The 26,491-nt window shown below is 35.9% G+C and overlaps 1 protein-coding gene across 4 annotated transcripts in view; it reads right to left on the reverse strand.

Annotated features, from left to right (window-relative positions):
• DMXL2 (Dmx like 2) overlaps positions 1-26,491 on the reverse strand; it is a 134,730-nt gene that overhangs the window by 103,092 nt on the left and 5,147 nt on the right. For all 4 annotated transcript variants that reach the window (XM_045201428.2, XM_024567807.3, XM_045201427.2 and 1 more), the window contains exons 2-4: positions 5,390-5,515; positions 2,916-2,987; positions 128-206 (exon numbers count right to left, since the gene is read on the reverse strand). In XM_045201428.2, the coding sequence (XP_045057363.2) occupies positions 128-206; positions 2,916-2,987; positions 5,390-5,515 (277 nt within the window). The remainder of the gene's footprint in view (positions 1-127; positions 207-2,915; positions 2,988-5,389; positions 5,516-26,491) is intronic.

Genomic DNA, 26,491 nt, shown 5'->3' on the forward strand with positions numbered 1-26,491 from the left:
CATTCACTAGCAAAAAGAAAATATACTGTTGATCATTTTCTTACTATAGGAGACTACATCACATTGTAATCATACATTTAAAACAAATTATTACTTTTCATAATTTCTAAATAGAATCACTAAATACCTTGAGGGTCCCAAGCTAAATTATATGTCACGGAACTCAAAAAAAACTGCCCAGTTTTAAGCCACTGACACTTGAGTTGCTGAAACATATAAAGAGAAAGAACAAAGAAAAAGTATGTTTTTAAAATAATTTCCACAAATACTACTATTTCATTATTTTCTTCAACTTCAGACCACATGATCTAAAACAAAGATGAAATTTTGCACTACTATTTTCAAAGTACTGTTTTTTTAAAAAACTCCCAGTGGTTCCACTTACTTTTTGTTTGTTTGTTTGTTTTGTTTTTTATTGAATTATTTTATTAATCTGACTTTCTTGAATTCTTTAAGAAATTTCCACTTACTTTTATTGCACCTTATCAAGCTACTTTCCATGCCTAAACAAAACATGTTATCTCAGGCTTCCTTCCACGTCTATAAATACATTCTTACACTTAAAATATCCTATCCTCTCTTCTCCACCTGCAAACTCCTATATATACATTAAGATCTAGCTAAATCATCATCCCACTGGTCATATTGAATTATTATTCGTTCATATACCTGATTCTCCCATGAAATTACTACTCTAGGGCAGGAATTATGTCTTTAGTGCTTTTCATGGCTAGTACACAGATATTCAATAAACGTTTATAAAAACAAAATAAGTGCACCTTAGAAAGAAGTTCAATGTCTACAATAAAACTAGATATACCTCCCCAAAGGTCAACACATTAGAATTATATAACATATAAAAATCCACAAACCTGACCTACATTATATTTATTTGAATAATTTCCATCCTTTTTTTCCTATTTTCATTCTAAAAGTAGAAAGAAATTTAAAGTTTAAAAAGTCAAAGCCCTTCCCCAGGAAATAGAAAATCTAAGTAAAAAGAATTTTAGAAACTTCTTTATAGTATATAAATGTAAAACGGCCTTTTGTGAACGTATTCTGCAACATAAAGCTTTGCGACCTTAGGCAAGTTGTACATTAACAGCTTGGACAGTAATAATAAGTGGCAATTCCCTCTCTCTTTACAATATCTTTAGAATATTTAACAATTAAGTAATTTATTCAAGATTTCTGACTATCTATAGGCAGAATTTTAAAATGTGACCTCAGCCCTGGCTGCACCAGCCTGCAAACCGAAAGGCCACTGGTTTTATTCCCAGTCAGGGCACAGGCCTGGACTGCGCACCAGGTCCCCAGTTGGGGGCATGTGAGACGCAACTGTTTGATATTTCTCTCCTTCTCTTTCTCCCTCCCTTCCCCTCTCTCTAAAAATAAATAAATAAAATCTATTAAAAATATAACTGCAAAACTTTAATTTTATTACCCAAAAATGTTATTTTTCTACCACTGATGATAAACAACAGTCACAATAGTATTTTAAATACTGTTCAACAGATCTATTTCAAAATAACAATTAAATCATTCCTAAAACTATAAACATCCCTAATATCCTTTCCTTTAGTATTTCTTGGGAGTATAATCTGTGGACCAAACACATAGCAGAAATTTGGAAAATGAGACCTGCAGTCTGAATTTTTAAGACACTCTAAGTGACTTGTAAGCATTCTAAAATTTGGTATACATTTCATAACACTATCACAGGGCAAAGACTAGTATTTTAATTGGAATTTTTGGAAATGTAAAAAGAAATTCAAATCATGTATCTTATGAAACATAAACACCACTTGCTTTAATGTACTTAAGAATATACTTTTCAAGCCCCAGCTGGTGTAGCTCAGTGGACTGAGCATAAGCCTGCGAACCCAAGGGGCATAGGTTCAAATCACAGTCACGGCACATGCCTGGATTGCAGGCCAGGTCCCCAGTAGGGGGCACACAAGAGGCAACCACACATTGATGTTTCCCTTCCTCTCTTTCTCCTTCCCTTCCCATCTCTAAAAATAAATAAATCTTTTCTTTAAAAAAAGAATATACTTTTTCAAAAAAATTACTGGTAATACATACTCTTGGCATTCAAATTTCACATTGGCAGTTTTGACTATTTGTAACTGATGGTGGAGTTCTAATTCATGTAGTGATTTTTAAAGGGGTTAATAATTCTAACCATATGGGATATTCTGAATATGAAGTAAGGTGAAATAAAACACAGCACCCAGAATGAATCTTAATGTTTCTCAATGTGATATGCTAGACCACTTAGCTAGTAAGTGAATTTACTTAAGCTCCTAACTCCTTCATTCAACAAATATTTACGAGCCTAGTATGTTCCAGAAACATTCTAAGTACTTGGGATGCACCTGTGAACAGAAGAAACAAAGCTCCCTACCTTCATGGAGGTTACACTTAAAAAACAAGGTAAGTGCTATGGAAAAAAGTTAAAAACAGAATGATGGGGGTTAGAATAAAGGTTGTAGAACCAAGTGACAAGTTTTAAAAGCATGATCAAGGTGGAACCCACTGAGAAGATATTATTGATCAAAGACAAAGTAGCAGGAGCTCCAGCTATCCTTTAAAGAGAGAACATTTCAGACAAAAGAAAAACCAATGCAAAGTCCCTAAAATAGGAGAATAATTGTTCTAAGAACAATAATAATGTCAGGGTGGTTGGAGTGATACCAGGGAGGATTAACATGGTAAATCTCAAATAGTAATATTCCAGAAAACTGAGTTTCTAAAAGGCCTAGGGATATACGGAATGTAAAAGTAACCCAAGCATCAGACCAACTTCACAGATATTCCACACCACCTTCAGCGTCAGCTCGTAAGTTCTTTATTGCTAACAACTTGATTGTAAACTTTATTCTGAAAGTTTTGTACTATCATTTAATACTTACACAATTTCTCTTATGAGAATTTATGCCCAAGGGCTCAAAAATACAAACAGCATTACCATATGAAGCTGCAATCTAAAAAAAGAATGAACAAAGCATTAATATTTAGGAAAAGAAAAAAAAAGATAACCTTCTTTTCACAATAGTGTACAAAATAATTACATATAATAAAATCCTAATACAGTAGTCTTGGTTTATTGCCTTCCATACACAAAACTGGAAAAGTACTGAACTTAAGAATGTCTTTTCTGTTAGCAAAAATTCAGCAGGCTTTACTTCACACATCAAATACAAGGTTGACCTCTTCAATGAAATTATCATTTTCTATAAGAATTTTTATTTTAATATAGAAATAACTTTATTAACAAAAACACATTTCAAAGGTACATCTGTCAGAAACTTTATAATCCAGTGAATATAATATAAAAACCATGACAAGTAGAAAAAGACATCAAAGGGTAACAGGTATTAAAAATATATCAAATAAAATGGCATTGATTACATAAGCAAACAAAAGTACCAACTGGACAAACCATCCGGAAGAAGGAATAGAGAAAATGGACTAAGGAGAAATCAGACAGGCACAGGCTTGCAATAGAGGAGGCAGAGTGTGGCAGACATCTCCAGTGGACTTAGCTAGGATTTGGGGGCCCGGGTACCTTTGCTCTAGGTCATATACCTGATCAGACAGAGGACACATAAATCCCTGTGCTCCTAGAAACTACCAGAGCCTGCTTTCCAATTTCTTGAAAGCCATTTTCCAGTTCATCCTCATCTTAGCAAGAGGGAATCAACTACAGGGAACAGACCAAAAATCATCCCTTTTCACATCTCTGGACCTATCGGTTAACCTATAAAACGAAGTGAGGTATATATATATTCATTTAAGGGTAGCCAAAAAGATCTACTGAGATTTCAGGGTACTCTCATGCCAAAAAGTGATTTCAACTGTTACTCAACACCTAACATTCTTTGCTAGGAAAAAAAGCTTTTAATCCACAATGGTGGGGGGAAGCTACTTAAAATGCCTGGCTGAGATAATAAGCGAAAAGTGTTGTGAATAATCACTTTTAACATGTCAATGAACAAATGAAGGACTGTAGCTGGCTAACACAAGGTTGTAAGTGTGAAAGTTATCAAAGACTGCGAATAATGGAAATAAAACAGGAGAGAAATAAAAGACGTCACACATGTCACAATTTTGCCTTCTTTAATTTCAACCTGGTAAGGAAAGTAGAAACATGGTTATGAACATGAAGGTCTTATATATTTTTTTAAAAATCTTTGCTCCCAGAGACGTGTTTATTGTGTTTATCATGGCAAATATATAATTTACTAAAATTCACCTCTGACAACTATCATACATCTCTAGGTAGGTTTACACCTACCTTGCCTAGGCATATGAGCAATAAAAAATTAATGAAAGAAATCTGACACTTTCAGTGTTCCCTGAAAAGTAAACAATGCTTAAGGAAAACAATAAGGGAAAAAAATCAGAAAAGCAACAAACAAGTTTCAGAAAACACCTGAAAATTCAGTGTTTCAATACTAGTGCAATTATATCACCTGACAATCATATTTTGGTACATTTATACAACTATTAAAGCTTGATACAAGCAGCAGGGTGGAACAGTAGAAATGGTACAATAATTTACTAATTGGCATAAACTTGCTTGATCACTATTTATCACCATGAGTATTACGATTTAACATATCCTTGAAAAAATTTATTACTCAGTAAAGAATAATTTCTAGAACACTAAGACTGTTTAAATTGTTACATTATTCCAGGAAAACTCTCATCTTCATATTCTTGTAGAGCCATTCAACTCTGCCACACAATATCAGCCTTCCTGAATTGCTAGAGTATACAACATGCTATGTTTACTACAGAAAGCCAAAATTTGATGTACATTATGCTTGAAATTTTGGAGGAGGGGTACATATAGTGAAATTTGAACTATTTCAAAATAAACTCTGTTTTAAAGTCTGAAGGAATAAACTTTAAGATTCTTCACTCAACAAATAAACTTTCATTTAACTAATAGAAACCTTATAAAGTACATGTTATATGACAAATATAGTAGACACTAACTTGCTAAATTTCTTGATAAAAATTTAATGTTACTATAATTTGGGAGAGATAAGGGGTGCTAAGTAGAGAAAAGTTTACTTCCCTGCCATTGGCTTAATAGCTGCTAGAATTATTAACTGGCAGAATGTCAGTACCCACAGTACTGTGAGGCCCACCGATCTTTCAAGATAGAATACAGTTGTACAATCATCTACGACATCACCAGCTTAATGGCTCTTTACTGTTTGTATGCAACCTGTCACTGCACCCACTGCTATCAATAACCACGTAAGCAAGGTATATTAATAGGAAACTGTACGCAAAACTTGAATAAAAGGACAAGAATATTCTGAAACTGTTAAATACATTAAAAGATATTAAATAAAGTAATTAAATCCCTTACTCTTCCATGTTGGTTAGAACACTCCACACAGCTGACCTGGATGTTTCCATGCTTAGCACCAGGAATGATCTGCACACATTCAAAGTCACTTGCCAAAATAACAATATCACAGCCTGATCCGTATGCCTAAAAAAAAAAAGTTTTACAATATGTAAGATATGTAACTTTTGAATTATTATTATATAATTTAGCTTAGATTTTGTTGCCATTGTAATGTATACTTTGACACATTTTACAAAAATTGTTCATGTAAAAATGTTAAGAATATCAATTTCTAAATAACATAAAAGGTCACATAAAAAATGGGGTAATGACACCCCACACGTTATCATTCAACAACTGCTACTAATAGGAGAAGTGTTCTTTCAGTTCTTAAATACTACAGCTTCTGTCCTGCAGGTCATAAATCATTCTGTTTAAAGCTTCTCTCCAAAGCTCATCTCAGTAAACCCTAAAGAATAAAACCTCCATCGGAAAGTAATAGGCCTTGAAAGCTGGGACTGTGTTCCCAGGGTTCAAACCTGGCTTGAGAAAGATAGAAATCAGATGCATTTTCCAACACAATTCCACATGGCTTAAAGAGCTAGTTAAGTGAGACCCTGAGACGGAATTACATGCACTAAGGCAAACATTAAACTTAAACTCATCAACTACCTAAGTGAATCCATGATGCAGCCTGCCTGCTCCCTCCCCACCATCTTACCAGACAAGAGAAAGAGAGGAAACCAACCCAAAGTGGTTTCACACACACAAAAAAAAAGTTAAAGAAAAAAAATAATAAACTGATTTATATAAAATATTGGCAAATAGAACTATGTGATCTGGAAAATAAAATAAAACACAAAATTACGTCCTGGAAAATTCCCTTGTTCAACATAACTATAATGAGTAAAACCACCTATTTCTTCCTATTGCCAAACATTTTGGTGCATGCTATTCCTGTTTTTGCAACTCTGTGAATTTTATGATGACATAAGGGACAGAAGTTGGCAAACATTTTTCTTTTTCTTCCAAAGTCACCTTATGATTAAATATTCAAAGCAATCTAATTCTCAAGTGAAAAAGCTGTATTAAAAGCAACATAATTATAAAATTTACAGGATATTTTTTTTCTCATTAGTTCTACAATAGCAATATGGTAATGCCCTCCAAAATATTGATACCCAATAATCAGGTCTGACATGTCCAGGCACCTAAGTTATCAAAATGACATTACCCTTGAACAACATTTCACAATTGCCAAAGTGCTATAGCATTATCTCAGCAAAGGGGATTGACGGAAAGAACACCGGCTTCATCTGGTTCGGAATTACACATGCAAGGTTTTTAATTATGGTTCTGAGGTACTGTGTCATCTTAAACAAGTTACTTAAGCTCTCTGAGCATTTTCTCTTGTGGTTAAATGGAAAAAGGAATAGTTAACTCTTAGGGTAATAGTAAAAATTAAATCAGATAATCTATTTGCATAGTACTCACCACATTCGATTAATCATTCAATTAAGAAACAAAACAATTCACAATATTCCAAACCTGGGCCACGGACTGGGAATACAAACCACAGGATATGGTCTCAGTGTGTCTAATGGGAAGATGAACAAATGAATCACCAATCACAACTACATAGCAAACTGCCATGACAAAAATACCCACAAAAATACTAGCAGAAGACAGAAGGGCCTCAATAAATGTTGTATCACCCCTGCTTTAATCTTTGCAGCAAATTTGGGAGATATGTTCATTATCAAGTTCATTCATTTGCCCAAGATCTCATAGTAAGCTGTTCAAACTCAGGTCCTTAAAATTCTTATTCTCTATCCCCTGACATTAATTCTCAAAAGACATAAAATATTCCAGTTAATTATTAGTATACTTGCTTCTCTAGAAATGGGCCATCCCTAGCAACTGTCACTATAGACAGAGAGGCTCTTATTGTTCAGTCATTAAAGAGGATGTTTACTATTCCCTGGATATTCATAATTGCCAGATCTTTTCCAGAGGAGAGACGCATCATACTCCCTACCTGTAGGGAATCTTACCATTTTTCTGATCCTGTAATAGTTCTCACACCTGGCTACCACAAAATTGCCCAGGGAACTTGTTAAATATAAAAATTGGTTGGTCCCACCCCAAACTTACTAAATCAGAATTATCATGGATAAAAGAATTTGGCAAATAATCTATCAAAATTTAAATACAATATACTCTTTGAGCAAATAAATCCCTATTTCACTCTATAAGCATACTTACAAAATTTTGCCAAAAAATGTACAGAAGGATTTCCGCTGACTCTTTATTTACAGTAGCAAAAACTGAAAATAATCATACCAACCATTAGTAGGGGAGTGTTAAATAAATTACTATATAGCCTTACACTGGAATACTATGCAGCTACTGAAAGTTTAGAGACCGACAGTCAAAGATGGTCTCAAATCCCTTATCAAACTAGTAATTACCATCATAAAGAAACAATTATGTCTGGCACTGGTTTCCTGTCAAGCTACAGTTAGACAATGCCTGCCATTTAATATCCAGGGTCACAGCTAGGATGGAATACCCCAAACTATTGCACACTAAAAGCTTGCAAAAATACAGAAGAATATTATTCTTTATCTTTTCTAAAGAGGCCAAGGCGCAAATAACCCAAGTGTGGAAGGACAGGGCACTCATAGTCAGTACTGAATCACATGCATTCTATAACTGAAGGCTCATAAGACTGCAGTGATTTACACAAACGTGTTTAGTGTCTGCCCGATTCCCAGTACTGAAAGGTCCATCAGAACAAGGACCATGTCTTTGTTTACCATTGTAGTCCTAGCACCCAGCACACAAGCAGACCTCAGTAAATATCTGTATAACTAATAAATAATTCAAAATCTTCCTAATGTCTGGCTCCAGAAGTCTAAGTACCTAGAAACTTGGTCAAAGAACATAGAGTTCAGACAGCTGACATAATCTAATTTGGCCAAGTCTATGACAGTAGCTATAAAAAGAGAGAGAGAGATTTGGGCTGATCTTTGCAGTCTAACAGAATCATGGATTTAGAAGACCTACCAGAAGGGAATCTACTAAAGCATTTCTTAATAATTTACCATTTATTGAATACCTACTATGATCAGGCAGTCTGCTAGGGTCTTCATGAATATTATATCTCCATGGGCCCTGTTTTAAAGATGGAGAAACTGAAGCCCAGAAAGGATAAGTAATTTGCCCAAGTTCATAGGAAGATACATTTGCTTCATAATAAAGCCCCTGCTCTTTCCATTGCAACACCCCACTTCCATTCCATCAGATGTCTTGTTAGTGCTAGAAGGTCCATGTTCAACTTTGTAATCCTAAGATATTAACCACAGCACCTTGCCTACAGAAAGCACTCAGTAAAGACCAATAGCTGCGAAGGTTATACAAAATTTATAATTACTCAAGAGATTACCACTGTCTCAATTTTTGGTCAAAAGCAAATTTGTTCCATCCTTCTTTTTCAGAACTGAGTTTAACCAGAGGGAGAATGAATGAATTGTGCAGGAGAAAGAGAGTGCTCACAGAGTAAAAAGCAAATACTAAAATGACCCCAGAGAGTATGGGATGTGGGCTCCCTTGTATTAGATAACTGAAATATCTTTGACTTAGCTGAGGATAAAGTAACTGCTCAACATGTGGGAGACAGGCCACAGGATCATCAGTAGGAAGCAGAAAAAAAGGGGACCAACCAAGACTTTTCTGCAGCAAGTGGAATGCCCTAACCAGGTTGTCCACCTTCGGGTTCCTGGCAGAACTGCCCTGTGCCACTGCACCATGAAAGCATCTTGCATTCCTAACAGTACTGACCTAGAAAACATTTTATCTCAAAGATGAGGAACTTGGCCCAAACATACAGGTAAGACCAAGAGAAGAGGACGAGTCACAAAAACACCCTTCCCTTCCATTCGTGTGGGAGGATTTCTATTGTAGAAGGACTGAGCTGTCCTTATGATGATAAAGAATGAATAACTAGAGAACGATAACTCATAAGAGACAATCCTGTAGTATGAGTTCAAAAATCAATGACATGCTTTAAAAATATTAATCCTCACTTGTTTTAGCCTTATTTTTGGAGACCAAATCCGTCCTATTAGGAAAGAGAGAAGTTACCCCTGCTTTGAGCATGGAATCTAACGATTGGGAGTGTAATGGGTGTAAGTCACAGATGGTCTCAAGAAGTTTCTGAAGTCCTGGAAATTATATATAAAGTCACATGAATGTACTTGTTTTCCCTGGATCCACAGATCTCATTATTAGTTTGTCTAAAATAATCTCTTCCTTAGAGTGTGTCATATTATCTCACAATAATTATACAGGAGGTAAAAACTTGAGTGTTTGTTATTACCAAGACTCTTTTCTGTGTTTTTTAGTTGTGATATCCAAAACTTTAAAGAGCCTTGCCAATTAGCTGAGGCTGAAAACCACAGTAGCCCTTTTCTTTTACCTCATTAAAATGTTACACTTGATGAGAAAGATTAAATATCTTCTGAAATCATAAAGTACTCTGAATTAACATACTATCATTATCTCAATAAAGATATCGTTGCCCCTCCAGACTGTTCCATGTCATTGTGATCAATGACTAAGCATATACCCAAACAGGCATCACACACTCTGTCTTCTCTAACTTCAGTTTATATGTAACTCCCTTGACCACACTACTTTCAGAAAAGCAAACAACTAATACTCATATTCTACAAGCACCATTCTACTTTATCAAATTTACTTTAAGTCTTAGATAAATTAAAGTGTAAAGAAAAGAAATAAAACCTTTTTTAAATCTTATAGAAACATGACCTTTCCTATAAGAATTCAGAATACAAATAATTATATTGGCATTTTCTAAGGAGTAGCTGGATGCTTTAACATGCTGGTAGTTTCAGGGTCAAAGTTTGAGATCATTGAGAACCGCTGACAGATGTCTAAATTTATTATACTTTGTTTTTTGTATTGTTGTTCAATTACAGTTGTCTGCATTTTCTCCCCACCCCTCTACCTTTAACTGGAACATAACCAACAAAAGATGTCTAAATTTAAAAGAAAAAGAAAAGCACTGATGAATCAAGAGGTATAAAGTATGCTGAGAGGTTTGTCTACTTTAACACGGTGTCGTCTTACCAAGTTTTACTGTTAAACTCCCACCACTCCCTGAGAGGGAGATTTGATTCATGTAACTATGTTCACTCTTCTACAAATGAGGGCATATGTTGAGTTGGAAAAATAATTACTAAAAAGAAGCCTGTTACAGTAGGCTTTCAGTAAGTACCGAAGTGGGGAACAGGTATTGTACTATGCATTCCCAGTCTTTCTTTCAATCTTAGAAGTTGGTTATTAATCCCACTTTAATATAAGGAAATGAAAGTTCATATGGTTTAATCAAAGTGATAAAGTAACCACGGGCTGGGGTGCAAATACAGGTTTCTTTACACTGTTTTATCCACTTAAATAATGATCATCTTCTATAGATTTTAGATTGCTCAAATTTTTGTTCTCCTTCTTGGTTAATCACATTAATTCATTTAAATTCTTCATTTCTGCTATGATCTTTCCTCTATTCATAAACAAAAAGCTAAGGAGAAGACAGGGTTATCTGGGCTTTAATGGTTACTTGGTTGTATACCAAGTTATCTTAAGAAAATACTTTTGGGAAGCCAATGCGGACCTAGGAAAATCCTAGAATCAAGAAAACAAAGCACAGATTAACAAAAGTTTTCCAGTATCGTTTCCCTCTCTTCATCTTAGTCACCTAATTAAAATTCTAACTGCCATGATGCTCTCAGAGTTAAAAATTAACTTCTAGCCCTTACCGAGTAGCTCAGTCGGTTAGAGCATCAGCAGTCCCAGGTCAGGCACATACAAGATTCACTCAGTGAATACATAAATGAATGGCACAACAAATCAATGTTTTTCCCTCTCTCCCCCCCAAATCAATAAATAAAAATCAATCAATAAATAAAATAGACAAACAGGTTTCCCTATTAATCTAGAGCTTTCATATATTACTTATCCATTAAAGCCATCTACAAGGTAAATAAATCATTTTAAATATTTAATTTTATGTTTTCAGTAACAAGATTTTCTATAGAGAAAAAACACATGTACTAAACTTAAAAACTAAATTTAACTTGACTATCTTGACTATCTCTCCTCATTCTGAAGGAGCAATCACTTAAAAGTTACCTATGAGCCCTTCCTGAAATGGTTAGTGTACATACAAACATTTAGTGTGTCTATGTATAAGTCTTTTTGTAACATAAAGGGATTATGCTACACACAATTCTGCAACTTTTTTCCGTTTAATTAATATAGCTTGAAATTCTTCCATATCAGCAAAGAAAGAACTACCTCATCCTTCTTAATTGTTGCATAATATTCTACTTTGTGGCTCTGTCATAACTAATTTAGGTTGTTTCCAGTCTTTTACCATTGAAGCAAAAAAATGCTTCAATAAACATCTATATTTAAAATATATTGTGCATTATTAATATTATGCATATGTGTGAAAGTATACCATAGGATAAATTCTAAGATATAATTGGCTTGGTGAGTGATTAAAATTTAATAACAACTGTGAACTGGCCTCCAAAAAGATCACACTTCCCATGTACATAAAAGTATCTATTTTTCCCCTTTCTCACTCAACCTGATCATTATCAAACATTTTAATCTTTCCAATCCAACAAAACCTGGCAGCAACCTGTTGTTTTCATTTTTATTTTTATTAGGAAGAATGTTCAACACCTTTTCATTATTTATCAGCCATTTATTTATATTTACTTTTCTGTAAACTGTATTATTCATGCCATTGGCCCATTTTTAACTGGGTCTTTAGTCTTGTTATTTGTTCTAAATCAGGGGCGTCAAACTCATTTTCACTGGGGCTTACATCAGCCTCATGGTTGCCTTCAAATGGCCGAATGTAATTTCTACTTCTTAACAGTTAAGGAGTAGTTACAGTTATACAGTCCTAAAATTATTTCAGCCCCTTGAAGGCAACCTCAAGGCTGATGTGGCCCCTGACGAAAGTGAGTTTGACACCCCTGTTCTACATTATTTAAGAGCTCTTTATAGAAATCATTCTTTGTCACAAATAGTTAATAAGTTGTCCTATGGTTGTAAGTTTCTACACATAAAGTCGAAACCCTTATCAACTTCTGCCCATCACCACCAGCCCCCCAAAATAAATAAAACTCCTGTCATTCAGGTATGTCCTCACTACAATGAGAAAAGGGGGGAGAGGGTAGTCATTAAATAAGCAGCTCTTCTTTCCACATAACTAAGAATACACTTTGCTGAGATGATCCATTCTAACAGCCTAAAATCCATTCAAGAATGCTGAATGAGCAAAATAAATAAATCAGAAGCTAATTAGTATTCAAAAAGCTCAGAACAAAAACATTAACCTAAATTAACAACAGGTGGAGCACTCTCAGAACTAATCTAATAAAGACCACTTGTGTGGTAACCAAGGGGACTATTCCTTTTAGAAAACAACTCATATTAGTATTTGCAAGAGTAACAGACAACTTATAAGTAGCAGGAGAAAAAAGCAAAGCTGCAAGTGTTATGCTGAGTAAAACATAAGACAAAGCTTAATAATACATAAAAACAAAAATCTATGACCAGAAAGAACAAAATTTTTTTAAATGTATTACAAGCGTTTGTGATTAAGTGGTAAGAGACAAAATGGTTTTTAATTTCTTCCTAACAACCCCCAAAAAGCAAATGATCTTAAAAGTACAACTTTCTTTAAAATTAAACCTTAAAATTTTAAAAAGAACTATTTTATTATGACTCAAAAACTACCCAAATTGGATAATTTACTAACAAAATAGAACTATAACAAATTCTAAATACTAAGATTAAAAAAATAAACATACACACAAAACACAGCCACCTGCAGTCCAGACTAAGCCTATTCTATATCTTTGAACAAAACATGTTTTTTAATTTACTCATGCTAGTATCATCTGAAGGGAAAATGAGACCTTGTAAAGAGAAATGTAATAATTAATTAATTTGCTCTAATTAACCATTACAAAACCAGCTCTGTGTCCAGCTGGCCTACCTTCTCCTTAAGAGGTAGGTTTGGGAGTGGAAACCAAAAATCATCTCTTATAAATATGTCAGTGTTAAGAATACACCATTCAAAATATTAACTATCACAAATTTCTAAAGGAAAGCATAGTAAAACTGGTAAAAGTAAGCTCCATGGACTAGCTAACATGTATAAAAACCCAGAGCCACCTTTTAGCCTCTAACCTTTAGCACTCTAAGCTTCTCTAAAGCTTAGAGCATATAACGATTTGCCTCACAGAGAATAATAAAGTAAAACACTACTTTTTAAAATGGCTACTTTAAAGCAATTAAATGAACATTTTTTGAACATTAAGTTACTAGAAACATAAAATAAGTGGCTCATATTGTTTCTTAGCTGGTTTTTAATATATTTTACATTTGAAAAAATTTTAAAGTTAATAGTACACATATTACGTAATATGTAGCAAAGTTAATATATAATGTTTATGACAACTGCCAATTATCCTGTAACTACTGGATATTTCCAGAAAATCATTTAACCCAAGTGCTCATATTTTGAGCAAGACATTCCTGACAGTGTTCAAAAACATATTTCCCAAATAATGCAATTAAAATATTAAATTGCAATTAAACTTTCAATACCTTCAATAATGAAAAGAATACATTCTGGAGAACCTAGAGGTGCTAACCCTGACTATAACAACAGGGAAATCATAATCTCTCTATAGATGTCTCCTTCACCAGTCCAAGGAAAGACTGCAACTAAATCACTTCTCAGACTCCTTTTAAGTTATAAAATTATAAGGTTGCACAAATTTGCTTCAAAAAGTCGTGAGAAAAGATTAAAATAGCCCAGTGTGCACTATTTTATATAGAGCTCAATTTAGTGTTTGGGGTTTTTTTTACCTTATAACGCTTTTCTTTACTCACAGGTGAGAGGAGGCAAGGGTGCTCCAGAATAATGACCAGTGGCTAACAGCCAGCTGGAAAAGATGAGATACACCAATCAAAAACCACGCTGGGGAACTTAAACCAAAACCACCAGAGTCAGCAGAGAGAGTTGAGCTGAGAACTCATGCATATTCAGACATAAGGCTGTATTAAGTACCACATGCAATTTGAAAATCTCTTTATTTTAAAGATATTTATTTATTTACTTTAGACTGAGAAGGGGAGGGAGGGAGAAAGAAAGGGAGAGAAACATCAATGCACGAGAGATGCATCATCAGTTGACTCTTGCATGCCCCCAACAGGGGACCTGGCCCGCAACTCAGGCATGTGCCCTGATTGGGAATCGAACCAGCGACCTCTCGGTTCACAGGCCAGCCCTCAATCCACTGAGCCACACCACCCTGGGCACCCTGGGCACATTCCATATTTCATCTGGAATCCTGAAATAAACCTTGTTTTTAACTTTAGTTCATCTGTCCCTTGCCCTGACTAAAACCAAAACCAGTACAAAGACTGGAGATATTCAGAGCAGGACTTCAAAGAAAATGTAGAATTGGCCATGGTATTAGAGTAGGGAATGCAATAAGGATGTGAGGATGGAAAACTAGCACAAATTACGGACTGTATAATAGAGATACAGGTACTGAAGTAGTCATGTATGATCCCTTGGGACCCAGAATACATACCTAAAGAGAGTAATGCTTTGGAGCACTGGATAGACAAATGTAGTTTTTTCAGCCTTAAATAAAGAACGCAAAAAGGCAATGAGCAAGAAGAGTATGGTGCACCTGTCACTCTCATACACTCTTGAGTATAAAACCAAATGGCTTTTCTATAAAACAATTTGATAATATGAATTAAGAGACTACATAGAGATTTAAGTACTTTGATTCATTAAGTCTAATTTTAGGACTCTAGCCTCAGAAAACATTCAGACATGGAAACAAACATTACAACTAGTACTGAAATGTTTATTGCAGCATTATTTAAAATAATTAAAAATGGGAACCACCTAAACATCCCATACTAGGAAAATTATGTTTTATCATATCACATATACTGTCCATCTTCCTCACGGACAATTTCTAGAAAAAGACTGTCCCCACCCAGTCCTTCTGAAAGAACAGCTTTGGCAGACCATATGACCAACATCCACTGAACATGACTGATTGGACCAGGGCTTAACACTTAACTCCAACAACCATGAATTTCATACCAAAAGCTACAGGCTGGCCAGCACAGATGTTGAAATTATCAAAGACAGACTTCCAGTTAAGATGGAGGCATAGGTAAACAAGGTTCACCTCATCTCACAACCAGAGCAAAAATTACAAGTAGACTATAATCGTCAGAAAATCAAGCTGTATGAAAAGTCCCACAACCAAGGAATTAAAGAAGTCATTTTCATCCAGATGGGTAGGAGGGGTAGACACATGCAGAAACCTGGAATGGATGATCCCACACCTACGTGTGGTGGATAAAAGTCAGGAGGAATACCTCAGGAGCGAAGAATCCCAGCCCCACACCAGACCACCCAGCCCAGGGTTCCAGTGCCAAGAAGATAAGTCCCATAACTTCAGGGTGTAAAAATGAGCAGGGGTTGGGGCAGCAAAAGAAACTGCAGGATTCTCAAGGGTCTCCTCTTAAAGGGCCCACCACAGACGTAGGACTTACGCAGACTCACTCCCTCTGGGCTCTAGTACTAGGACAGTACCTGGAAGGCCACCAGTGGCATACGGGGAGAAACCAAAATACATGGCATCAGGGCAAGTGCCAGTGGACAGCTTCCTCCTAAACAAAACTCCAGAGGTCAGACAGTGGCATTGTCCCTTTTCTGAGCCCTCCCACACAGCCACAGAGCAGTGATACCATATCTGAGACTCCATCAACCAGGTTCACATAGATTGCCCTGCTCAGGCAATTACCTAAGGCTCCATCCCATCCAACCCACCAGTGCACTTTTCTACCATAGGCCATGTTACTAAGACAGGGAGTCTAAGCAGCTCTACCTCATACATAGAAGCAAACACAGGGAGCTGCCAAAACAAGGAGACAAAGAAATATGTCCCAAATGAAAGAACAGAACAAAACTTCAGAAAAAGAACTAAACAAAATGGAAATAAACAATCTATCAGATGCAGAGTTAAAAACACTGGTTATTAGGATGCTCAAGGAACTCACTGGGTACTTCAACAGCATAAAAAAAAGACCCAGGCAGAAATGAAGGTTATACTAAGTGAAATAAAGAAAAATTTACAAGGAACCAATAGTGGAGTGGATGAAGCTGAGAATCAATGATTTGGAACATAGGGAAGGAAAAAAACATTCAATCAGAACAACCAAAAGAAAAAAGAATGTGAAATAAAATTATAGGCTATGGAAGCTCTGGGACATCTTCAAAAGTACCAACATTCATCTCATAGGGTGCCAGAAGAAGAAAAAGAGCAAGAAATTTAAAACTTACTGAAAAAATAATGAAAGAAAACTTCCCTAATTAGGCAGCGGAGATAGACATATAAGTCCAGGAAGCACAGAGTCCCAAGCAAGACGGATGCAAAGAGGCCCACTCCAAGACACATCATAACTAAAATGCCAAAGGTTAAAGATAAAGAGAGAATCTTAAAAGCAGCAAGAGAAGACAGTTACCTACAAAGAAGTTCCCATAAGACTGTCAGCTGATTTCTCAAAAGAAACTTTCCAGGCAAGAAGGGATTGGCAGGAAGTATTCAAAGTGATGAAAAGCAAGGACTTACAACCTAAATTACTCTATCCAGCAAAGCTTTCATTTAGAATGGAAGGGCAGTTACAGTGCTTCCCAGACAAGGAAAAAGTTCAAGGAGTTCATCATCATCAAGTCCTTATTATATGAAATGTTAAAGTGACTTATTTAAGAAAAAGAGGAAGATCAAAACTATTAACAGTAAAATGGCAATAAATGCCCTGAGTGATGTAGCTCAATGGATTGAGCACCATCCCACAAATTAAAAGGTCACTGTTTCGATTCCCGTTCAGAGCACATGTCTGGGTTGTGTGCCAGGTCATCAGTAGAGGGCGTGCGAGAGGCAACCAATGGATGTTTCTCTTGAACATCAATGTTTCTCTCCCCCTCTTTCTCCCTCCCTTCCCACTCTCTGAAAACAAATAAAATCTTTTTTTAAAAAAAAGGTTAATAGCATAAAAATAAAATAAAATGGCAATAAATTCACAACTACCAACAACTGAATCTAAAGAACAGTCTAAGCAAACAAGCGGAACAGAAATAGAATCATTGATTCGCAGATTGTTTGGAGGGTTATCAGTTGGGAGGTGGGTGGGGGAGAATGGGGGTAAAGGTGCAGGGATTAAGAAGTACAAATTGGTAAGTACAGAATACACAGGGGGATGTTAAAAACACTAGAGGAAAGAGAGTAGCCAAAGAACCTGTATGCACAACACATGGACATGAACTAAGGGGGGGACTGCTGGAGGGAGTGGGGGTATCAAGTAGAGGGGAGCAAAGGGGAAAAATTGGGACTATATAGCATAATCAATGAAATATATTAAAAGAAAAAATTATCAAAGACATTAAAGTGGCCAGTATAAAAATTCTCATAAAAATATATAGGTACACATGTGAACACTCTCAAACCAATAATCTCAGCTTCATCTTTGTTAGAAAAGAAGAGCAAAGCAAACTAAAAGCATGCAGAAGGCAGGAAGTTAATAAAGATCAGAGCAAAAATCAATGAAATTGAAAACAAAAACAATAGTGAATATGAATGAAATCAAAATCTTGTTCTTCAGAAAAGGTCAATAAAACATATAAACTTCCTGCAAGAAAAAGAAAAAGAGAAAAGACACAAATTACCAATATCAACAATAAAGGAAGGAACATCAGTACTAAAGTTGCTGGCATTAAAAGAGTAACAATTAAATACTATAAACATCTCTATACCCATAAATGAGACAATAAAATAGATGAAAATGATTAATTCGGCCAAAAAAGAAACTATAAAAACACAAAGAATATGAAATATATTACCTAAATAATCTTTTAACTATGAAAGAAATCAAATGTGTAGTTAAAAACCCTCTGAAAAAGAAAACTCCAGGCCCAGATGATTTCATTGGCAAATTCTAACATTCACAGAATAAATGACACCCATTCCTCATGATCCCTAACAGAAAACAGAAAAGGAAGAAATACTTCCAAAACTCATTTTATGAAACCAATAATATAGTGATACCAAAAACAACTTAAAAAAGGGAAAAAACTATTGATCAATGTCCTCAATAAACACTAACACAAAAATGCTCAATAAAATAGAAGTAAATCAAACCCAGCCATATGTAAAAAAGATAATACACATCATAACCAAGCAGGGCTTATACTACTAATAAAAAGTGATTCAATTTGCAAAAATCAATGTAGTCCACCATATTAACAGTCTAAAGAAGAAAATCCACGTGACCATATCAACTGATGAAGAAAGAACATTTGACAATATTCAAGATCCTTTCATGACAAAAACTTCCCTCAAAAAAAGAAATAGAAGAAAACATTCTCAACCTAAAGGGCATCTACAAAAAACAAAAAACAAAACCAATGCCTAGCACTAGTCAGTGCAGTAAGTACAATAAAGCAAATTAGACATGCCTGAAAATAAGATTAGCAAACGGATTAGAAGAAACCATCCAGAAGGCTGCAGAGGATAAAACGAAATACAAAAGAGAGGGTATTAGACACAGAAACAGAGTAAGAAAAGCCTAATACATGTTGAATACAGTCAGTGCACTTACACAAACCTGTATGTTCTAGCCTACTACACACCCAGGCTGCACGGTGCAGCTCATCACTCCTAGACTACAAGCCTGTGCACACGTGACTGCACAAAACAGCACAAGATTAAAACAAAAACAAGAGAAAATGATGCAATAGAGAGAAGCAGTAAACACAAGACAGAGGAGGCTGCTGCCAGTGTAGCACAGCACACGTTTACAGCAAGCCTTTTTTTTCCTAAGTAGAAAGGGTACCCTCTAAAATTACGACAGAATAGGAAGTACACAAACCAGTAACATGGTTATTATCAAGTATTATGTACTGTACACAATTGTACGTATCATACTCTTACACGACTGGCAGCGCAGGCTTGTTTACACCAGCATCACCACAAACACGAAAGCCACGTGCTGCACTACAAAGTCAGGACAGCTATGACGTCAGGAATTTTTCAGCTCCATTATAAACTTATGGCACCACCTTCATATATGCAGTTGATGACCAAAATGTTACTAAGCAGTGACTGACAATATTAGTCTCATGAAGTCAATGGCGCAGAGGCAATACTGAAGAGATATTAGCTGAAAATTTTCCAGATTTGATGAAATATGTCAATTCACAGATTTAAAAATCTTAAAAGTCCCAAACAGGACTGAAAAAAGAATATGCACACCTAGGCACAACATAGTAAAACTCCTGAAAGACAAAGAAAAGAATGTCAAAAGCAGCTAGAGAAAATAAAATACAACTTTTAAGAAGTAACAGGCTGGCAACTGACTTCTCAACAGAAACAGCAGAGGTCAGAAGACAAAGCACTGGTATCTGCCATCCCTGACCTAGCAAAAATGTGTCTCGAGACTATAACAAAATACAGGCATTTTCAGACGTGCAAAAGGTGACATTACAATGCCAACCAATCCACACAAAGGAAATTCTAAAGGTTCTCCAGGGAGAAAATGATCCCAAATGGAATGTGAGAGATGTAGAAGAGCAAAGTAATAGTAAATACTGTACATAGGTAAATCTAAATAAACATTGTGTAAAATAATAGTGTCTTACAGGGTTTATAAATAAACAGCCTTGCCACAGAAGGATAGATTATAGGCAGGAAGAGGGTGAAAAACAATGCAATGTGTTCTTATATTGTCTGGTAAGTTTACAAACCCTCACCAAACTTTGGTAAGTCACGTGGTAAATGAAAAATGCATGTTGTCATTTCTATGGTAGAAACACAGTTCTAAATTATTTATGAATTAGTAAGTTAAAAATTAACTTTGTGGTATGCAGATATAATTGTAGGTCCGAAAAATATAAAACTTACATCTATAAATGCATATATAGAAAGACTGGAAGGAGCTAAGCATTTGTCTCAACAAGTTAAATTTACACAAAATCGTAAATTTACTTGAAACATTATGAGATTTGTTTGTTTGTTTTCATTAGTGTTTGTGTATTCCATGTGTGGCCCAAGACAACTCTTCTTCCAGTGTATGGCCCAGAGATACCAAAAGGTTGGACGCCCCTGCTAGTGCATAAAAAACTGGAGATGGAGTGTAGCGATTCTGTATTTTAAGAGTTACATGTCTTATGTGTTTTAACAATCAGCTCAGTTGGACCTGGAATTGCTAATTGAGGAGCCTGACAAAGACATGACTGAGGCAATGATTTTCCCACTTGGTGGTAAACTGAAGTCAGCCAAAGGAATATTCCTGGGAAAGTAATTTTAAAAATGTGCCAATTCACATACAAATGGAGCATTCAAACATGGCTACCATAATTTTATGCTGGCAAAAATTTTATATAGATAATCAAAAGCCCAATTTGGCTTTTAAAAACAAGCCCCCCCCCAAAAAAAATACTCTTAAAGAATTCAATTTTTTTTGTTTTAAAAAAATTATTAATATCTGCATTCTAAAAAACTCACAGTTCAAACAATGTTGATATATAGAAAGTGAAAAGGAAACTGAAGAGGAGCTTCCATTTTCCACCACAATTTCAATTAGCCAAACTTCCTGGTTATCTTTTATTCAAAAATATTTGAGTGCCTACGCATTGTGTATACTCTTAAGGCAAACCAGCTATTAAATGTGAACTGCTGTACAAGAGGAAACGGTTTATGTTGGTATAAGCTACAAACTACTTAAATTGGAGATCATCTACCAAAGTGATGACTTTGGTTGTAGAATAACTGAACTGCAGCCCTTCTTTCAGGCAGTATTTAATAGTGCCAGTTCTAAGTGGTTAGTATATAGAAACGACTTGGGGTTTTTGTTTTTTTTTTGAAGTGGTAGGATTAATTTCTATCTTTATATTAAATTGGTACATGAAAGGAAATGATTTTACAGTTTAGATCTACTAAAGGAATCTTATATCCAGGAATTAAATGATTTAATCAAAGTCACATAGCTAGACCTGTAGCAGAATTAAAACTAGAACCCAAAGCTCCCAGTCCTTTTTCCCCCCCTTAAAATTTAAAAAGTAACATATGCCCTTATAGATAATTTGAAAAATGTAGACAAAAGATAAAATCATCTGTTAGGTACAATCCAGAGATAACCCCTTTTAACATTCTGGTAAATTGGGCCAAGGGCTCACAGAGGAGGCTTATGAGAATGTTTATCTTTACTTTGTTAATGAAATTTGGGTCATTATATTTCTAAGAATGTATTCTTTTGTGTAGATTTCCAAATTTATTCGTTGAAAATTGTCTAAAGCAACCTCTATCGTGTTGCTTCTATTCTCATTACTGCCATTGGTTATTTGTGGCTCCTCATTTTCTTCAACAGAAGTTTATCAATTTTATTAATCTTTAAAATAAACCTTCTAACTTTACTCCTGTATTGTATATATTTATTTTCTATTTCATTAACTTATTCTTAATTTATTATTTTTTTCTTTCTATATTATTTGGATTAACTTTGCTGTTTCCCTCTTAACTTTACTCGCAGGTTGGACATCCCTGTGACTAAAGTCCTTCAAAATCTTAACGGAGGAAAATTTGAGAACTGCTTAATAGGCACAGAGTCTATCAATTCCTCTCACTACCTTAATATACCCCACCCTTGGATTAAACCAGACCAGCAAAGCTTTTACACCTGAATTATATTATGTCAGATCTCTCTGCCCCCATCCTATAAAATTCATTTATCCAAATATGGACTGACATCATCAATCTGTAACAACAGATATTATCAAAAACAGCCTTATAAAAGTGGTCACTATTTTTACCCTAAGAATGTTGTATATTACTCTAAGTGCCCTTTACATTTATTAATTTATTGGGGTTATTTTTTTGGACCCCACACATTTTTGCTCTAGGTGCTAAAGAAAGAGCAATAAAGAGCACTGAAGGCATACGGGTCTTTTTTCTGACTGTAAAGAAAAAGAAATCACCTGAAAGTTTTGAACAAGAGACTAACAACAAGATTTGATTTATATAGTCACGAACCACGTAATGTTCCAGTCAGTAACAGACCAAACATATGACAGCAGTCTTGTAAGATTATGATGGAGCTGAAAAATTCCTGTTGCCTAGTGATGTCGCAGCCGTGGTCTTACTGGCACAGCTCAACAGGTTACTCACGTGTTCGTACTGATGCTGGAGTAAACCAACCCACTGCACCGCCAGGCGTATAAAGTACAGCACATACAATCGTGTGCAGTGCATAATACTTGATGCTGATAGTAAGCTGTGCTACTGGTTTACACATTTACTATACTATTCTTTTTATCGTTGGAGTATATGCTTTCTCCCTCTAAAAAATTTGCGTATAACAGTATGCCACTTACGCTGGCAGCAGCCTCATACATGTGTTCACTGCATCTCAACTGCACCATTTTCTCATGTGCTTGATTTAACCTCCTGTTGTTTCATGCAGTAACATGTGTACAGGTTTGTTGCCTAGGAACAACAGGCTACACCATATAGCCTGAGTGTGTAGTAGGCTATACCATCTAGGTTTGTCTAAGTGTACTATAAGATGACAGCACAATAACCAAAGCAAATGGCATATTTCTCAAAATGTGCCCCTGTCATAAAGTAGATATGACTGTATTCTGACAGAATCATTCTGGCTACTAAGTTGAGAATAAACTAGAGGAGGATAAAACTAAAGACAGACAAGGCAAAGAGACCTGTGAAGAGCCGAATGCCATAACCCTGGAAAGAGATGACGGGGTTTTGGATCAGAGTGGTAGCAGTACAGATGATAAGAACTGGTTCAATTCTGGACGCATTTGAAGGTACAGCCAACACAATCTGCCAATATTAGATATGGGGTATAAATTTAAAAAGAGTGGAAGATTCCAAAAGAACTGGAAAAAAAAATGAAGTAGCCATTTGCTGATTTAGAAAAGGCTGGAGGAGGAGAATGTTATGAGGATGGGCACTCTGAGGTAGCTATTACATTCAAGAGGGAGATGTCAAAGAAACAGTGGGATATGGAAATCTGGAATCCAGCTGAGGAGCAGTTAAGGGACCAGAGGAAAACCAGGAGAGCCACATGAAGAAAGTATTTCAATAAAGAAGAAAGCAATTTCACAGGAGAAAACAGGAGAAACTCCTAGGGCAATGCCCTTGAGAAGATAAGAAGGGATGGGACCTAGGGTATATCAGGGTTTCTCACATCTTTGTATTTACATTTACAGTAAATACATTTCCTGTATTTACATTTGGGGCTGAGTAATTCTTCATGGGACGAGGGGACTGTCTTTTGCATTGTATGACATTTACCACGATTTCTGGCCTTTTGCTGCTAGATGCCAGTCCTCCCTGCCAACTCCATTATGATAAAATGTCTCCAGACATTGCCAAATGTCCCTAGGGGGCAAAATCACTAATATAAATGGAGGAACTGGCCTTTGCTAGAAACACAATCCACCCACATAAAAGGAATGAGAGAAGATGCTATGGGTAAAGCACATGATAATAATTTGAGTATCTCCTTCCTATTAGGTCCTCATAACTACAATACAGTCAAGGCCAGACAACGTGTGGGGAAGTCGCTAGCATATCACAAAACCAAAGTCATTACCCCAAGGAAATTGTTGGCGTTTTACCATATAAGCTAGGTGTATCTTTGAACTGAGTCTAAGCCAAAACTTTCATGGGTTTTTTGGGGTCCACCTATGCCCCTTTGCATAATGTCCATTCAGGTTTCCTGAGTTTTTCCTAAAATCACAAAACGGAAGTGTCATGACTTAGTATGAATTAAAGTAAATGATATATTCCTTAGAGGGCCCAATGTTTAGAGAAAGGGGCCTGAAAGGAACATATCTCCAATGATAATTTAAAAGGATATTATTTATGGCTTTCAAATCATCCAACCAAACTACCACATAGTACAGTGTTTAAAGGAATCTCACTCTCATACTCATTAACCTCTTTATACATCCATACTTCCCTGTCAGAGGAATATAAGGTAACCATCATATGTTTTTTAGATATTAGGACAAGTGGAGAGGAGAGAGGTCAAGGAGCCCTTAGCGATCATGAAGTGAGAAGGTTTGAGAATAAAAAGTACAGGCAATTGGTTTCACATGTATATATCAAGCCCCAGGGTTACATGAGCTGTATCTAAAAGTCAGAAAATACAGGCATACCCCCTAAGTTGTACCTGCTTCCTCAACAACAGATCCTATCCTGCTACATCATGAATCTATAATGCAAAACAAAACTATAATGCAAAAGAACGCCCCAAACTCAAAAAGATCGAAAACCCTGAAACTTCTATGAAAATATCTGGCTTCCAAACTTGTTTTTAAAAACCACCTACAAGTTAGAAGAGCCTCACTAAATCTGAATTTCAGATATTTTCTATTATTATCCCTTTTTAAATATTGCTTTTCTATCATAGAAAAAATTAAATTGGTCAGGCATATGACTTCTTCCACTGTGTCACTGCGGTTGTAACCAAACATCCTGTGTTTTTTTGATAATTAAAAACTTGAGACTCTGCCCTGGTCGGTGTGGCTCAGTTGGAGCATCATCCCTAAACCAAAACATCACGGTTCAATTCCCCTTCAGGGCATACGCCTGAGTTGTGGGTTCAGTCCCTGGTCAGGTGTGTATGAGGCAACCAATCAATGTTTCTCTCAATGGATGTCTCTCTCCTCTCTCCCTCTCCCAACCTCTCTCACAAAAATCAATGAGCATGTCCTCAGGCGAGGATTAAAAGAAAATAAATAAATAAGACTCTGATTTGCTCTAAAAATTTCCCAAGATCCAAGTTAAGATACTGATTATAATTTCTAAAGTCATCTTTCAAATACCCCAAATCCTAAGAACAGAAAGTAAAGGAGTAAATACTTTAGAAGGTGGAGAACCTGAACGCCATTACACTGGCCCCATCTCCCACTCCATACTGCATGTGACAGTCCCAGGCAACTACCAGTAACCAGATGCTGGGGATACAATCATAAACAAGAGCCTCCTTCTTGACTGTGAGTCCAAAGACCCACTATTTCATAAACACTCTATATGGCTTATCCCTTGGGCCAGAAAGGAAGCCAAGCTCTCTGACTATAAAGTCTCACCAACAATACTGTACAATGTATCAGGGGTGTCAAATTCATTTTCACCAAGGGCCACATCAGCCTCCCTGTTGCCTTCAAAGGGCCAAATGTAATTTTAGGACTGTATAAATGTAACTACTCCTTAACAATTAAGCAAGAGTTCAGGGCTGCAGCAGGCTGAATAAAACCAGGCAGAGGGCCGAACTCAGCAGGAGGGCCTTGTGTTTGCCACCTGTGTTATACATACAAGTGGAGGGGAAATATACAATAGACTCCAAACTTATAACTTCACCACAAACATTTTATGTTTCTGGTCCGTTTTATCTCTTGGCCCTTAGAAATCTTTAAAGAAGCTGATATAATGCTCATTTGAAGTCTGAACATGTAAAGAGAACCTAATTTGTAGATGAAAAACCTAAAACAGTTTAAGTGATTTAGCCAAGGTCACGTAAGTAGTAGGTGTCTGACCTCCCATTTCTGGGGAAGCGTTATTCAGGACTACACCAGAGTTTCTGGTAGCTTCTAGGAGTCTTCTCACTATAAGCAGGAAGACTAATTAACCATCTACATGAGGACAGAAGAAAGAACTTACATAACCTCATATACAGGGTGGGGTAAAGGTAGGTTTACTGTTGTTCTATGGAAAATAATAAATAAGAATAAACTCTGTTTCACATACTCACAACTATACACCTACTTTTGCCCCTCCCTGTACACCTACAGGCTGACAAGAAACACAAGCCCACAAACTCTAAAAAAAAAACAATTTAAGTAAACAAGAAGCTACTCTCCAGGAAAAAAAAGGGCCAATTTCTCTTGGA

This window comes from Desmodus rotundus, chromosome 7 (assembly GCF_022682495.2).
Source record: "Desmodus rotundus isolate HL8 chromosome 7, HLdesRot8A.1, whole genome shotgun sequence".
Classification (NCBI taxonomy): domain Eukaryota; kingdom Metazoa; phylum Chordata; class Mammalia; order Chiroptera; family Phyllostomidae; genus Desmodus; species Desmodus rotundus.